The sequence below is a fragment of the Mauremys mutica genome, chromosome 2 (genome assembly GCF_020497125.1).
Source record: "Mauremys mutica isolate MM-2020 ecotype Southern chromosome 2, ASM2049712v1, whole genome shotgun sequence".
In the NCBI taxonomy this organism is placed as follows: domain Eukaryota; kingdom Metazoa; phylum Chordata; order Testudines; family Geoemydidae; genus Mauremys; species Mauremys mutica.
In genome coordinates, this window is record NC_059073.1 from 229,516,127 (window position 1) to 229,534,283 (window position 18,157).

The following is an 18,157-nucleotide window of genomic DNA, read 5'->3' on the forward strand; positions in this document are numbered from 1 at the left end:
GTAAGATGGTTACACCCAGCACTGAAAATCTAAATCATTGGTCTGATTTGCTGGTGGTGCAGTGCCAATAGGAATAAGTCCATGTGAGATAATGCCTTACCATGTGGGAAATTTTTAAATACCAGTTTTTTGCAAGGTTAATCCTAAAAATAGAGTACAAACCAAATGTAGAATATGCAAAATGGGTCTGTCACATGATACAGCAAGAAGAATTTTGCCCTTTCAGATGTGAATTTTTAAAAGTTGCTATGTGCCACTATGTTAATTTGCCCCACCAGAGGAATGGGCACAGATGTTACCTGTGATGCCTAAACAGAGAGAAGGCACAGTGCTCACAGTTCTGCTTTAATACTTGGAGTTGCAGTAACTTTTGATCTTACCAGTTTTTGAGCTTGGGAGTTTTGTGACATTAAGTAGTATTTTACGCAATAAGTAATCCCATTGATTTATAGGAGTACTTGTGGTGTAAGGTACCATTTAGCATGATTAAGGGTACTTTAATCTGGCCCTAAATTAGGAGTCAAAATCCCATGTTTGGACATTAGCATCCAAGTACTCTCTGAGTGTCTAAATGTCAATTTGAGCACTAACCTTATGTACCCAAGGTTGAAAATTGGGTTTCCCTCTGTGTTGTTGATCAACTACACTGATATCATTTTTTATTTTCTCTTTTTAAAAAAACTTTAAAATGTTATTTTAAGGCTTTGCTGGCCTGACTGTTATACGTGTTGCTTGTGTTAAATGGGAAATCTGTATTTAATGGCTATTTGTTAAATAGAGAAGATAGCTTTCGCCCACACAGAGCTGTTTCCTGTCTCCTGAAACAGCTGACATCCCTGTATAAATGTCTGCATAGCAGCTAAATTAAGAAAGTGTTACTTCCAGTTCCATTCTGAGATCCATCTTGATTATCTCATTGGCTTCTTCAGTTGTGTGCTGAGTCTTCAGGGGCATATCCATTCTGAAACGATAGGCAGGCTGTGGAACTCAGAAGTCACAGCCTTGCTGCTCCCAAACTGACATAAAAAGGGCCGTTCCCTCAGTTTTGCAGCATGGAAATTGACACTAAGTAGCCAGTCCAGGATTTCAATGTTGACAAGGTAGAATGTCTTATATCAGCCATGAGTGAATAGTGTTACTTGGAAAAAGGCCCTTCTAGAGGGTTGGTTCCCTGCATCTAGGAAGATTATATTTTGTCTTTGAGAAGAGCTTTCCCAAGTCCTGTAGGGATTCGTGAGAAGAAACAAGGCAAAAGACATTCAAGTATAAATTATTGTCCTGGTTTGCTCTATCTTCATCGAGCAAGGAGTGTTAGTTGATTGCACATGGAAATCAAGTACCTCTCAGACAGTCCAGTATATGACAGTTTATTTCCTCTGCCATATATTCATTTTGAGGGGGAGGGAGGTTTCCTAGGAAGTTTCCTGGTTTCTACTCAATTTTTTATTCTTGTGCTCTGCCAGTTTTGTGTGCCCATTGCATAATGTGAGCAATTATTGCCCATCAACATGAATATTCACATGGACACTAAGGTTCATTGGTGAAAAAGCCATTATTTAAAGTAAACAAAGTGAAATATTGCATTAATTCTGGATGGGCCCTGGCTACAGATACTGCAGATGACATTTAAAGTTATCCATGGGATACAGAGTATTATATAACACAAAATTATTTTAGTGTACATGGCTATGTATACTCTCCGTTACTCTGAAACAAGACGTGCAGTGGCCTGTCGTTATCCTCTGAACGCATGTTACCCTAGAATTACACCACCTCATTGGAATTCATCACCTTTGAGATTAAAGGAAAGTTAATACAGTATATACAGTTTTTACCATGCAAAATGGTGTGTCTTGTTGCATCAAGGTCATACCAGTTATGTAAACCGTGGACTAAGTGATGCACCAGGGAATTCTGGATCAGTTTTAAAAGAGAGAGAGAGAGAGAGAGAGAAACGTAAACCTCAGGTACTGTACAGATAACAAGATAAATGTAACTATCTTAAATACGTACTATCATATTAAATTCAAAAACATTTCTAATAGGAGACCGGGTCTCTGAGAAATTTGGATTTAATCTATTTTTCTAACTGGCATTTCTTTCCTTTTTTGACCGAAGTATTAAAATCTGCATGGGTGCTTTTCAAGCTTATGAAAGAGACAGTACTGGCTAGAGACAGGCAAAGAATTGGGAGATGCTGTGCAGTCCTAGGGCAAAATTTTCAAATGGACCTAAGTGAAAGTCAATAGGACTCAAGCTCCAAATTAGTTGTATAATTAGGACTTAGGCTCCTAAGTCACTTAGTGGCCTTTGAAAAAATTAACCCTCGCCCAAAAAGTGACAATAAATATGGCATCCTGGGGTTCCACATTTATTGTGTCTCATTGATTCCAGATCAGGTGAAAATGATTTTTTTTTTGCCAGCCCTGAAAACTCAGCCTAGGCAACAAAAATCAAGCTTCCCTCCTTGTGCATTATCACCAGTTATAAAAGTTCTGCAGGACAACCCCACTGTCAGCAAATTATAGCCTCCTCTGTCACCACAGCTCAAGCCCAACCATCGAAGGGTTTGCACAAGTATAGATTGGAATTTGGTAAACAATTCTGTAAATGATGCACAAGGAGCAGTAGAATCAAGCTCACTCTGCGTTGCCTCCTGCATGGCTAACAGGAGTAAAAAGCAGTAAAAACTAATTTCAATCACTCACATCAGCAGCTATGACTTTGACTACACACAGAGAACAGATCTATTGAGAAAGATGGCACCACTTTTACATAGTCTAATCTCAGAGCAGAATCACAATAGGATTTTCCTTCTCATTCATGTGTGAGAATAAGGTATGTTTCCCCTTCCAGTGTCCCCATGCATGGTGGGCATGAAGTGTACGATGTATGTGTTTCCACTGGTGAATCTGCTTTCTTTATGTTAAATGTAGTAGATACTAATTTGCTGTGTCATTAATGAATCTTTTTCATATGCTAGGGACAAAAGGGAGATATTGGACCTGCTGGAATTATGGGTCCACCTGGCAGGCCTGGTCCTTTGGGTCAACCAGGTCCACCAGGACCTTCAGTATCAGGTAAGAGAGGCCACTCTTAGCAGTCATCTTCCCCATCTTTCTTCCCTCACCCCCTCTGCTAGCCTGTATCATGCTGTTAAACAGGTATTGGTACAGAAACGTCCGTGACATTTTGTTTGTTCAGCTGCAAGCTGCCTGGGTTGAGGAAGAGACTTCCCCTGTGAGCAGGTTGTTCCGTGATTGTCCATTATGCTGGTTCTACTTCCTCTGAAGCATCTGTTATGGTTGCTAATATTTAAATAAAAACAGATAATCTGGCCCATAAGATTCCCTAAAGACCCTTAAATGTTATTATCAACTATTGCAACTTTGGTATCAACTTTTATTTTGTGGCACATGTCTAGCTTTCTTCATCTCCAAAGAGAAACAAAGCTGACTAGGATTTGTGTGAATTTGTATAATTTTCAGTAATAAGACTCTTCCTCCATCCTCCAATCTCTGCCATACACTCAAAACACAGAGAGCACAGAGGCATTTGCAGCACACATGAGAGAGAAAGTTCTTATCCTAAAACCCCATCCTGTGGTAATGGGCTTGAGGAAGAGGGAAAGCTATGGCAGCCTTGGAGGATTAGTGAGTCCTCATAGTAGATCCTGGGAGACAGGAGCCTTCCTCCTCAAAGTGTTCCAGTTTACAAAGCAAGATTGATCCTTCTAATCACCTGGTGCAGGCTCACCCTGCACTGCTCTGCAAAAGAGAAGCATATTAGATATAATTGATGCCATAATAACTGCTAAGAGGAGGTGGGGGGGATGGGAGAGATGAAAAGGAGTCTCTCCTTCTTATGTGTGCTGCATATGCCCCTGCAGTTTCTGCATTTTGGGTGTATTGTGGAGATAAAGGCAGAGGTTGGGGGAGGGAGGAAGAATCTTATTATTGAAAAATATACAAATTCAAGCATATGAATTCACTCAAACCCTAGGCAGATTTTTTTCTCTTTGGAGAAGACAAAAGCTAGACATGTGGAACAACACAGAATCTGATACTGAGGCGGCAATAGTTGATATTAACAGTCAGGTTTTTTCCCTAATGATTTTATAATGAAGCATAAAAAAGGGTGTTCATATTTTATTTTTTTTACAAAAACAAATGGCTGGAAACCAAGAGTGTCTTCAATGGGCACCAGCTGGTTGTGCTGCTGCTCATCTGCTCAGTTTTCTCTTTCCCTTTGCCGCCTCTTGGCTTATTCAGTGGGCGAGAGTTACCTTCTCTGCAGTGGCTTGGAAACAGTACACTTAGGGCTCTGGTGGCTGTTTGGTATTGGATCTTCATACAGCTGATGTCCCCCAATAAGAAACACCTAAGCATAGACTAAATCAGCTGGAAAATTTCAAAGCGATGTTTTCTCCATACTGCTGGGAGGGCAACCAAGATTTTAAAGGTCCCGCTTCACCCACAGAAAGCTACACATATCAGATTTGCTAATTCCAAACCTTTTTGGTCCAATAATTTGAGTTATTATCCTAAAACCCCACCCTGTGATGATGTCCCTCCCCATAAGGTTAATATAGGCACTCTTAAGATCTGCTCCCACATAGCAATGAGTTCCCTGAACTCTCAGTGAAGTCTATGGGAGGTAACTCAGCACCTTTAGCCAGATGTGAATTCAACTTACTGGTATTATGTAGTTCACATTCAGCTGTTCCCCTCTGAGGCTGGGTTTGTGTTCTGTACAGTAACGACATAACATGGCAGCCTGGTATTTTGCTTCCTAGGACAATTAGCAATAGGACCAAAAGGGGAAAGAGGGCTTCCAGGGCCTCCAGGGAGATGTCTCTGCAAACCCCCACAAAATGTGAATATCCCACCATATGAGGAATCCGTGATTGGACACAGCTATCCAAAAGTCCCTGCGGTAAGGCAGCTTGTTAGGAGGTTAAGTAAATGATTTTTAAGCGCTTTGATTTTAAAGGCACTGTGTTGGCCAAACTTCTGGATCAAAGGGAGAACTTGTCTAAATGTCATAAGTGTGCTTCAGAGTTTTATTTCTAGTGTATAAACCTTGAGAGTCAGTCTAGGTGAGGGACCTATATCCTATAACAAGCTCCAAGACATGGTGTGTTTGGATACTAATGACTGTCTTGAAATAACACCGTCTTGGGTTTGTGGTTTAGCCCATTTCTAGGATTCCCTATTTTGGGATTGCAGACGTTTACTCTTACCTGAGTATATTTTAATGGGTACTGGATAAAGAAGGCAATCTTGGAAGCCATATCCCAATAAAACTGGGTTGTCATTGGTTGCATCCCACCACCTGCTGAGCAACGGTCCCTCCTTGGTAATCCTGCTGGCTTACTCCATTTGTCCTTACTCACTTGAGTGTTAAGAATTTGGATTTAAGTTTGCACTTATATGTCTCCTCTTCAAAGCCATCTTTGTGCACCGTTGGAGTCCCCTTATATCACCTAAAGAAAATTGGCATGCTGAGACAGATGCACCCATAAAAGACCAGGAGAGAGAGCTCCTGGTCTGGCTTGCTAGGTTTCATTATGAGCAGGATTCCAACCAGAGCTGGACAATTCAGTGACACCTACTCACATTTACAATTCTTCATTCCTTTCACAGCATGTCACAACCCAATATCCCCAAAGCTGTCTCCATTCTGGGAGCTCTTTGCCCTGGTCTACACTACGAGTTTAGGTCGAACTTAGCAGCGTTAGGTCGATTTAATCCTGCACCCATCCACACGACGAAGCCATTTTTGTCGACTTAAAGGGCTCTTAAAATTTGATTTCTGTACTCCTCCCCGACAAGGGGATTAGCGCTGAAATTGACCCTGCTGGGTCGAATTTGGGGTAGTGTGGACGCAATTGGCCTCTGGGAGCTATTCCAGAGTGCTCCATTGTGACCCCTCTGGACAGCACTCTCAACTCAGATGCACTGGCCAGGTAGACAGGAAAAGCCCCGCGAACTTTTGAATTTCATTTCCTTTTTGGCCACTGTGGCGAGCTGATCAGCACAGGTGACCATGCAGAGCTTGTCAGCACAGGTGACCATGGAGTCCCAGAACCGCAAAAGAGCTCCAGCATAGAACGAACGGGAGGTACTGAATCTGTATGGGGAGACAAATCCATACTATCAGAACTCCGTTCTAAAAGACAAAATGATTAAGCGCAGCCAGACACCAGGGCAGTTAGAAGAGTGCAGCAGGGCACGCTGTGCATCAGAGAAGCTTTGAAAACCAGTTTTATGACTGGCCAGGCTACGGAGTGAAAGTTCTGTTTTTCTCTCCTTGATGAAAACCCGCCCCCTTGGTTCACTCTACTTTCCTGTAAGCCAACCGCTCTCCCCTCCCCCGTTTGATCTCCACTTGCAGAGGCAATAAAGTTATTGTTTCAAATTCATGCATTCTTTATTAATTCATCACACAAATGGGAGAATAACTGCCAAGGTAGCCTGGGAGGGGTGGGGGAGGAGGGAACCACAGGGGTGGGGTAGTTGTAGGGGCACCCCCTAGAATGGCATGCAGCTCATCATAGAAGCGGGATGTCTGAGGCTCTGACCTAGAGCGGCCGTTTGCCTCTCTGGTTTTTTGGTAGGCTTGCCTGATATTCCAGGCAGGACTGAATCTCCATTAGACGAAACTTAAAGAAGGGAATGACCTAGAGTCACTCCCATTTATGTCCAGGTGCCCCCGACCGACCTCACCGAGGCTGGCCAGGAGGAACCAGGAGACATCAGCAGACGGTACAATATGCCTGCTAACCGTCTTTGCTAACTTGCAAAGGCAAGAAGCTGCTGCTGTGTAGCACTGCAGTACTGAGTCTGTCAGCAGCACCCAAGAGATGTACGGTGACAGTGAGCTGAGTGGGCTCCATGCTTGCCATGGTATGTCATCTGCACGGGTAACCCAGGAAAAAAGGCGAGAAAAAATTTGTTGCCATTGCTTTCATGGGTTGGGGGAGCTGACGACGTGTACCCAGAACCACCAGCAACAATGTTTTTGCCCCAACAGGCATTGGGAGCTCAACCCAGAATTCCAATGGGTGGCGGAGACTGCAGGAACTGTGAGATAGCTACCCACAGTGCAATGCTCTGAAAGTTGATGCTAGCCTCAGTACTGTGGATGCACTTAATGGTCTTAAGTGGGGACACACACAATCGACTGTATCAAATCGATTTCTAAAAAAACGACATATTAAATCAACCTAATTTTGTAGTGTAGACATACCCTTTATTGGCTTTATGTAAAGTATCAGCTCAGGTTTGCATGTCATTAACCATGGTTTAGTCTTGTTCTCTGTAACTGTGGCTCATGGGTTCAAATCCGTAGCTGTTGAGAAGACAAAACTGCCATTTGATTTCAACTGAAGTTAGAGCTACCGTGTTGGGCCTTCCTCTTTTAACCGTGAATGCTTGACAGTTGCAGATTCAACTCTTGGTGGAGGAGGCAGACTCTAGTCTTCACTATCATCCTTCATTTGAATGGAAGGCATTTTTATTCAATGTTGCTTTTAATGGTGCTGAGTTTTGTTAGGGGCCCTGGGTTATTGTCATGCTATGTAAACATAAATTACCCTTGATTTTTTAAAAAGAACTCATTCTGTTTATCTTAGTGGAAATCAGGCTCAGACATTATGTTACTAAATCCATTTTCTTCAGATGCGTTCCATTTACTTTTTCTTAATTTAAAAATGTTTTGAATCCTGCTAAAATTAATTTGATTAAACTGCTAAAGAAAGAGATTACAGCTTAATGCCTCTTGCTGCCAAATTTCAATGACTGAGACATAAAAGAATTTGGGAATGGAGCAGCACATTCTATTTCTCCTAGTTTTGAACTAATTTTTCTATTCAATTAAGAAATGTGCTTTGGATAGAAACAGACACATATAGAGAAGTACAGATTTCTGTGCCAGTGAAGTTTGAACAAAGTAATAAAAGCTAAGTAGGGGCTCTAGCAATGCAATTAATTGTTTATTTTGCAATGAATGTGCATGAAGAAATGTTGGCACACTCAATGTATCCCCCAAAACCCTTTTGTATGCATATGTTTTGTAATTGCTCCTGCAAATACCCATTTGTGTACAAGAGCTTCTGCATAGGGAATGACTTGCACAAGCATTGTTGTGGGACTAGCTGTGCTGAGTTCGAAAAATTTGGTCCTAGGAAATTGAGGCACTAGCTCTTTAAAACTCATCGCTCTTAACTATTACTAGTTGTCCTTTGGTGACCTGGTGCACAGGTTTACATTTCAGCATAGTATTATGAATACAATGCTGCTTTTGGAATCAATCTATTAAATAATTGTTTTGTTTGATTATCAACATCAGTAGAGCTGTTTGTCAACCCTGCAAACTAGACCCCATGACTGAAACGCTGTTTGAAAGGATCCTCGGTGATTTCATTTTCTGTGTCCCAGATTTTTGTGGTGAACAATCAGGAGGAGTTGGACCGGCTGAACACTGAAAATGCTTTAGCCTTTCGAAGAGATCAGAGATCTCTGTATTTCAAGGATACCATTGGATGGCTTCCAATCCAGGTAAAAACATGATGATTGTCTCAGAAGGCATCGGATTTCATGAAGATTTATGTTCCATTTTCAAAACAAGATTTATGCTTTTGAACTTTGGATTTCATAAAGAAAAATTAAAACCAAAGGAAATGCTCATTTCCCCAGTGTTTGAGCACCTAATTATTTTCTATGGAAATTTCTCCTAAAAAGTGGAGCACTGCCAGAACTGAATAAAATTCTGGAATTCTTGTTTACATGAGTCTTAGCTATTGATGATATTAACTTGTTAATGGTTTCAGGTTTTGGAAACCTCCCTGGGAACCTCGCTCAACTGGTGAACAAACTGGGGCTGCGTTTTGTGTATTAGAGTGGCAGAGAGGCTTTGGTATTTGACCCATAAGGCAAAACTTAACAGGTTTTCCAGAGTGTTTGGACCCTGTACAAAACCATAATAACTCCTGAGAAGTTGTGAAAAATACACATTTTGTACAAATGCCTGCAAATCAAAACCACTGAGTGGCACACAGCTGTAAGGGTTTGATCCAAAGCTCACTGCAGTTGACTTCTGTGGGCTTTGAATCAGGCCCTGTGTGAGACCCTTTTAGTACACACCTTGAAATAACATGATCTGAATACCTGGTTACAATGTTAAGCAGTTCCCAGAGGTTCCGCTGTACTGACACTTCCTGAAAAATGTCTCTCTGGAGGTGGGCTCAAACCAAACCTTCAGACATTCACTAAACCCTGAAGAAGTTTAGATCCAGATCCCAGCTTCCCAACTGGCTCAATAGTAGGCCAAACCAAATCCTGGAAAACCCCAAACTTTGGCAAAGATCCCATTTGAATCCAAACTATGTGGCTTGTACCCATCTCTGTCACTCACTTCACCTTTTTAATGATAACAAGACTCTTATAGTTCAGTTCTGGTAATTGTCATGTGTTTGTTTGGATAGCTTACCCCTTTCTATCCTGTGGATTACCCTGTAGAGGATGGCAGCACCTGTGGAGATGGCATCATCCAGGATGGGGAAGAATGTGATGATGGCAATACTATTGTGACGGATGACTGTATAAGTAAGTCACATCTATGCAGTGTTATTTCTTTCTTTAAACAAACCATAATGTCAATCACATGTGCAGTCCATGATGTCTTATGTGGGACCTTTAGGCAACTGTTTGCAAACTGAACACCGATGTTGAAAAGGAAGGTATGACAACTGCATTTTGAGTAGATCGGGCATGCAAGTTGCTATAAACTGTAGGCAAAATAATAACTTGTATGCAGCTTTTTATCTCAAAGGATCCCAAATATGCTTTTCACACTTCACAAACAGAAATTACCTCTGAGTTAGAACATGACAGATGTCTTTTAAAGGGCCCAATCCTGCAATTGATTTATATGCAGAACTTCCATGGAAATCATTGGGATTTTGAGTGCAAGACAGGATAGTGCATCATACAAACATTTAGGATAGGAAGTGGAGATGACTGCTCTAACCAGTTAAGGCTACAGGTGAGGAGTTTAGGTAGGCGAGATCTAATTACCCAGCTGGGAATTTGTCCAGGATATTGGGACACAAATGTTCCTGTTTCTGCTAGACGGATTAATAATGAGCCAGATCCTGCTCCCATTGAGACTAATTGCAGTTTTGCCACTGACTTCAGTGGAATCAGATTTTGGCTCCGTATGTGCACTTCTAGGTCTACCCAAGACTGGTTCATGCCAAGTAAACTTAGCTTTCATTTCGCTGGTCACTGAAAGCAGAGGCCAAATGATAGCATACAAACATGGAGAATAACTTTAGAGCTACCTCTGCCATTCATCACTTCATCCTTTCCTTAGACATACAGCAACTCTTCACTACTTTCTAGTCACTTTTAACAGAAGAACGTAGGAGACATGAGCCTTTTTCACAATGCAGAATGAGTGTTTGTTGACTCTGAAAAATACAAGCCTCTTTTGTCCCTTGTACATCCACCCCCTTTCTTTTTGAGCACACTCTGTCCCAGAATACCCATGACATGACTATAGCATGCTATAAACTGAGTGTAGTTTCCAGTGACTAGAGCCCTTGTGACCTGTACGGTTATGACACTGATGTGACTAAAAAGCTGAAAACTAAGCACCCATGAAAACTAAACAAACATTCATAACTTTGTTCTGTTGGACCTACGTACTTCTGCCAGGGATTCTGCTTTGACTGAATCAAAGGAAAACAGCTTTTTGGATTGATTTAATTGTATAACAGATTAATTGTTCTTTATATAGAAGCAACAATTTCTGACAAATAGATCGCTGGTGCAATAAATGAGTTATTTCCAAGGGAGACCACCCTGCCTTCTAACAAATAAACAATTAGTAAATTACCAAATTTTCATAATTATCCTCAACTCCCCCACCCCTTCTGCATGCTCGTTTAATCAATGTAGTTTGCTTAACAACAATTAAATTCCCTTTAACTTTTGCCTCACAGCTAAATGAACATGGTCTCAACTTTTAAAGTTATGCTTAGAAAAATCACAGATTTTAAAATCAAATGCCAGTTATTGACCAGCCCAAAATGATTACAGTGATACAGACAGCAATTGCCATAAAAAGTCAAAGTTGGTTCACAGTTACCAATCCAAGGTCTCTCTGAATACCACAGTGTGGACCTAGTCAAGGTCTACTCCCACTTACTTGGATAGGTGACTTCCTGCTGCTTGGAATAGGAAATATTTCCACTCTCCCATCTTGGTAACCTTGCATGCATATTAATATTGCATTGGCAGTCACTGTACACAGATACATGGGATTATTTTTTGTTGTTGTTATGGAGAAACAATAGGTCTACATAACACATACTTGTGTAGAGGAACCTACTTTCAGTAGATATAGTTGGCTATTATGGGATGGCAAGGAGAGAGCCAGTTTGGGATTTTCAAAAACACCTATATGATTTAGGAGCACTAGTCCCACAGGTTTCAATGGGATTTGTGCTCCTAAGTCACTTGGGTGCTTTCGAAAATCCAACTCCCAAAGTTTATCCTAAGCATATTTTATGCTTCCTGTACCTTCCTTTGGTTAATTCCTAAAGCCCTGTCTAACCTAAACCATTCCCTTTCCCTAATCACTTAAATTTGAGTCAAAGAACATTCTTTATAACGAAGAGCAACCAACCCTTTCTGAGTGGGCAGTCTTTCTATGATGCCAGTTAGATCCCCTGTTTCATGTTGTGCCCTTAATAATATGGTCCTGCTTATCTTCCCTGCATCCTTGACTTGGTTGTCTCAGTTGTGAAGATGCCCTTTTCTTGCATGTTCATTAGGATGCCACCATGCTTACTGTGGAGATGGCTACCGACATGAGGGAGTAGAAGATTGTGATGGAAAAGATTTTGGATATTTGACATGTAAAACATATCTCCCTGGGTATGGACAAACCTATCTTCATTTTATTTTTTGATTGAGCACTAAAAACAAAAGAATATTGCAAGAATGTGTTTCACTAAAGCATGTGTGGTTATTAAAGCATGAATTGGAAATGATATTCATATATAGTCTAACTGTATTGTATTGACTTTTAGGGCTAAATTCAACTCTCAGGGTACGTCTACACTACGGGACTATTCCGAATTTGCATAAACCGGTTTTGTAAAACAGATTTTATAAAATTGAGTGCGCGCGGCCACACTAAACACATTAAATCGGTGGTGTGCGTCCACGGTTCGAGGCTAGTGTCGATTTCTGGAGCGTTGCACTGTGGGTAGCTATTCCGTAGCTATCCCATAGTTCCCGCAGCCTCCCCCGCCCCTTGGAACTTCCGGGTTGAGATCCCAGTGCCTGATGGGGCAAAAATCATTGTCGCGGGTGGTTCTGGGTAAATGTCGTCAGTCACTCCTTCCTCTGGGAAAGCAACGGCAGACAAGCATTTCGCGGCTTTTTTCCCTGGATTGCCCTGGCAGATGCCATAGCATGGCAATCATTGAGCCTGTTTTGCCTTTTGTGACTGTCACCGTATGTGTAATAGATGCCGCTCACAGAGGCGATTCAGCAGCGCTACACAGAAGCATGCTTTTGCTTTTGCATGATAGCAGAGATGGTTACTAGCCATACTGCACCATCTACCATACCATAAATTGGTAATAAGATGGTCATGGTTACCAGTCCTTTTGCACTGTGCCATTTGCTGCTGTCATAAGTGCCCCTGGCCGATCAGCCAGGGGCGCAAAAGCCAAAATTGGGAATGACTCCCTGAGTCAATCCCTCCTTTTTGGTATCTAAAAATAGAATCAGTCCTGCCTAGAATATGGGCAAGTGTACTAGAGAACCACTGTATCATAGAGCCAGAGAGCACAGCTGCTCTGTGTCAGATCCCACAGAAATTATGAGCTGTATGCTATTCACAGGGGGTGCTCCTGCAACAACCCCACCTGTTGATTCCGTTCTTCCCCCAGCCTTCCTGGGCTACCATAGCATTGCACCCCCACTTGTGTGATGAATTAATAAAGAATGCAGGAATAAGACACAGTGACTTGTTAGTGAGAAATGAGTGGAAGGCAGCTTCCAGCTGCTATGATAGTCCAGACAGGACAGTAAGGCGTGTGGAGAAGAGGAGCCCAGCATCCCTCTGCTAGTCCAGGGGCAATTGAATCTTTTCTTTACACATGAAGGGTGGGGGCTGATGGAGCTCAGCCCCCTGTTGCTATTATGAGGATGGTTACCAGCCATACTGCACCATCTACAAGGAAAAATTAGGGCCAGGCGCCCTTGATTGACCTCACTGATGCTAGTCGGCATGGTTACCAGCCCTTTTGCACTGCCCCATGTGCCAATAGACTGATGACGAGGACGGGTATCAGTCGTATTGCACCATCAGCCACCCATGGCGGGGGGGGGGGAGTGAGGATGTTAGTGTTGACGGCTGCAGCATCGCGTCTATCTGCAGCATTCAGTAAAGATAGGGTGACATGTAAAAGAGTCAAGAGAGGATTGTTTTCCCTTTCACTTCTGGGGGTGGGTGGGGGGGTGCGTAAATTGCCGAGCTATGCCCTGACCCACCGCGGACACGGTGTTTGACCCTAGAAGCATTTGGAGCTCAGCCAAGAATGCAAATGCTTTTCAGAGACTGCAGGAACTGTGGGATAGCTTGAGTCCTCCAGTCCATGAGCGTCCATTTGATTCTTTGGCTTTCCGTTACGCTTGTCACGCAGCAGTGCGCTGAGCCCCTGCTATGGCGTCTGTCTGGAGAATTAAAAAAAAATGATTTTGAATTTCGTCTTCTGTAACGGAGCGCTGATAGAACAGATTTGCCTGCCCTTACAGCGATCACGTCCGCATGGTCCATGCGGGAGCTCTTTCTTTATTTTGATTTTTAACTGCATCGCCACACGTGCTGATCAGAGCTCCATGCTGGGCAAACAGGAAATATTCAAAAGTTCGTGGGGCTTTTCCTGTCTACCTGGCCACTGCATCCGAGTTCAGATTGCTGTCCAGAGCGGTCAGTGGTGCACTGTGGGATACCGCCCGGAGGCCAATACCGTCGATCAGCGGCCACACTAACCCTAATCCGATATGGTAATACCGATACTAGCGCTACTCCTCTCGTTAGGGAGGAGTACAGAAACCGGTTTAAAGAGCCATTAAAATCGATATAAGGTGCCTCCTAGTGTGGACGGTTGTGGTGTTAAATCGGTTTTACGCTCCTAAAACCGATTTAAACGCCTAGTGTAGACCAGGCTTCAGCTACATGCATGTGATTCCTATTGTGGTTAATGAGAGTTGGACACACATGTTGCATATATGGGCATAAATGCCCTTAATCTGTTAATATATCTTGGAAAATCTCAGCTTTCCTGCTTTTCTGATGTTATCATTAGACTAGTTTTCATAACATTTTCAAGAGCAGGCAAGTCCAGAATTTCTACTGTAAAAATAAGGACACTGTTATTTACATGGTAAGAAAAGAAAAAAAGGCACAAAGCTAATTTCATCCTATGCATGTCACCTTTACTGGGAAAGAGCCCAGGTTGTGGGTGTACCACCTGGGATTCCTTTGATTCTGAACCAGTCAGTCATATATTAGTGCAGGCATTTTCAAAGACCAGAACTATCTTCAAAAAATATTAAACAACAAATGCAAAGCTGTAATTCTGCTTGGCAGCATACTTCATTGCAACATCTGCTTATTGTTGATTTGCCTGGTCTGCATTTGTGTAAGTGGCTTCCTCTGGTCAGCATTTTACCTCCAATAGTCATACCTCTATCTCACTGTCAGGTATCATTACTATCTAGCAGGAAACATTTAATTTGTAAATGAAATTATCTGCAGAGTCCTCATAGTTTGTGAAACTACAATATGCTAATTGACAGGGATAAGAAACCACAAGACATTTCTGCAAACTGCCTGTTTTGTTAATCTTCATAGTGCAATTGCTGGAACAGTCACAGAATAAGAAGTTGCACAGCTTGATAGGATCAATTGCTTAGGCCAAGGTTTACAAAAGTGACTAGCTATTGGGGTGCCTGAATTTTAGATGACAACTTGAGATGTCTTCAAGGGGTCTGGCTTTCAGAATGTGTTGGGCAACTCCTTTCTGAAAAATCAGTCCCCCTTTCATTGTCTTAAGCTGGGGTACTGTAAAAATGGAGACACTGAAAACCACTAGTGACTTATGAGAAACCTCATCTTCAATGTGAAAGATCATTTAAATCGTCTTTTTTTAAAACCCTCATCAAAATTGCATTTGCATAAAAATCTCAGGGTCAGAGCTTTAGCTTGCGTAAATCATCACAGCTCAGTTGAAATCAATGAATCTAAGACAATTTCTCCTGCCTCGTACACATGCACACATGATACCATAATAATACTTGGCACCTATATAGTGTTTTTCTCCAGGTATTTCAAAGTGCTTCGCCATGATGTGTATGTATCATTATCCCTATTTCACAGAAATGGATAGTTGAGGCTTGGAATTGAAGGGCGCAATCTAATGTCTATTGAAATCAGTAGAAAGACATTCATTGACTCACTGGGTTTGGATTAGGCCCTATGTGATTTACCTAAGATTATACAATGAATTTGTGGAGTAAGTAGGATTCGAAAAATTCCCATTGACTTCAGTAGGGCCTGAATTTTATCCCTAGTGTATATTGGACTCTGCTGGATCAACTTCACTGGCAGTGGTGAATGATGTAGAGTATAGCTGAAAATTGTACCCCTGTTTTGCTGTCAGATGTATTGGTAGTTGGTGTTTCTTGTCATTATATTTATGTGAATGGACTTGATTCCTCCAGAAAGCTACTGCCAGAACCCATGTACAATGTGTTGGCAATTTGGATACTAAAGGGTTCTAGCAAATTAGGCACAGCCAATCCATATACAAGATTTGTAAATGTATAAAGGAAAAGAAAATGCATTAATGGTCAAATATTTCATACATTGCAACTGATGCACATTCTCTTTTGTCTTAGGTCTTATGGAAAATTACGGTGTACTTATTGTTATATTGACTCTACACAGTGTCGGTATTTCACATGAAGGGAAAATGGAGGTGGGTAGCATCCCACATGTAACAGAAACACCAGGTGCTACACTATCATCAATCTGAGACGGACTGGGAAATCTACAAAACCTCTGTGTTGGGGGAAAAAAACAAATATCATGCTGCTGATGGCTCTTTGAGATGTGTTTTTTTTTTTAATAAGTCTGACTGGAAGAAAATAGGACCACTGCATCCTGTCTTAACAGAAAAATGTCAAACAGCGTTTGCCAATAAGACTTGTGTTTCACATGGCTGCCTATGGGAACTGCTCTTTGTCAGCACCGCCAGACTAAACCACTGGAAAACTGAATTTCACTAAACAGGAATATTGTGTAACAAGACAACAATACCTCAACTTAGCACTGTTAGACCTAAATACAAACGCTTCAGGGTTTTTGTTTTTAGACTTTCTCAGCATAAACACAAGGCATATCCTGGATGCGGTGTTTATAGAGACTATATACTCTTTTACTACAATGTGAACTTTGTATGCGTTGTGGCCGCATGAATTATAGTTTCAGTGACTACAAATTAACCAAAACCCTTACAGGTGGATTCAGTCCAGTAAGTGTTTTTAAGGACAGCAAATCAGGGAAAGGAACTGATTGACTTTACTGACCGTTTATACAGTAGCTAAGAAGTTGAGATACGTAGAGATGTGTGTTTGTATGTGTGCGTGTATGTATGTATATGCAAGTGATTCATACAGGGCCCACAGTTGTTGAACACAAAGGCCAAACTGGATGGACAAACTGTGGAATGGCCGGGGAATATGGTCTCCTTGGGGGAGATCAGACTATAAAAGAAGGCAAAAAGTTAACACAATTCATTTACTTATCCTTTGTCAAGCTGGCTATATTGTGTTATTATTGATCCCACATACACTAGGATGGTTTAGATTTAGAGCTTCCCAGGATAACATAAAAATTATAGTGAAAATTAAAATGTGGCCATTTAGTTGTTCACTTTCACTTTGGTTTCTACACCAGAGGTAATTACTTTCCCCTTTCTTTTCCTCATCCACCTGATCTTAATCAGTTATTTGGTCAAGTTCTACACTCCAGATTTCCTGTCCTATCCGTTGCTGTCTGTTTTTACTCTTGTCTAGCATTCAGTACTATTGAGCATATATCCTTATTTTCATATCTCTATAGGACTAATCTCATAATAGTGTGTTAATGGATTCTCCTTCAGTCTATATGCTGTATAGGTTATATATATATATATATATAGTTTTTATTTTTCAGAAAAGTTGGTCAAATGGTATGTGAACTCAAATAGCATTCAGGGTAATTTATGTATTTGTTTATTAGTAGATATTTAAAAAGCAAATTTTATGTGGGAAAAATATTGAATATGCTACATACAAATGTAACAAGTTTGCAATCAAAGGAATTTACGGTTAGAAGGCTCACACTCAGTTCTCATTTTCATATGGGCCACTTGTTTCTGCTTTGTCATAAATCCTGTATGTGAATGTTTGAAATGCATGAGTTACATGTACCAGTGACAGCACTGCAACAATTGTCATATATACAGTTCTGTAAAGGTTAAATAAAGGTGGATGTTATGTTACAATGATAATACATTAAAACAACCAACAAATATATACATCTTTTACCACACAGGTAGAAGACTTGGCTTTAATTCTGCATGGCCATAGTAATATTGGAATTCACTGGTAAAAATAAAGGCAGTTAATTCACTCTCTGTGGCTCTCTCTTACCTGTATTATTTATGCTGTTATGAGGCAAGGCCAATATTGTTTGTAGCCAGCTCATTGATCTTATGATCAGTCTTTCTTTTCTTTCCTGCTTTCAATTTTTTTAAGCAAAGGTGTTAATAAATTATCATCGTTAGAGTTGTGTGGTTTGTGTACATATCCTTAACATCTTATGTGGAAGAACATCTATTTAACCTTCATGTAAGCAAGCTTTATGTTGGTACAAGCTGAAGGTGTAAGTTACAACAGTGCCAGAGTGATGTGGGCCATATGTTCCTATGGGGAGGCATGCTGCAGAAAGAGTGCAGTGCTAGACATTATCCCCAGTGCAGGACTGGGGGTTCTGATAGGACCTACTCCTTTATAGAATTTCACAG

General features: G+C 41.3%; 1 protein-coding gene across 4 annotated transcripts in view; it reads left to right on the forward strand.

The window, feature by feature from the left end:
- The window catches only part of COLQ (collagen like tail subunit of asymmetric acetylcholinesterase), a 69,009-nt gene extending 51,146 nt beyond the window's left edge, over positions 1-17,863 (forward strand). For 3 of the 4 annotated variants that reach the window (XM_045005919.1, XM_045005920.1, XM_045005921.1), the window contains exons 12-17: positions 2,984-3,080; positions 4,796-4,935; positions 8,442-8,561; positions 9,488-9,608; positions 11,843-11,945; positions 15,987-17,863. In XM_045005919.1, the coding sequence (XP_044861854.1) occupies positions 2,984-3,080; positions 4,796-4,935; positions 8,442-8,561; positions 9,488-9,608; positions 11,843-11,945; positions 15,987-16,053 (648 nt within the window). In that variant the 3' untranslated portion in view covers positions 16,054-17,863. The remainder of the gene's footprint in view (positions 1-2,983; positions 3,081-4,795; positions 4,936-8,441; positions 8,562-9,487; positions 9,609-11,842; positions 11,946-15,986) is intronic. The other variant, XR_006576997.1, reaches the window with a different exon arrangement.
- Positions 17,864-18,157: the final 294 nt, after the last annotated feature.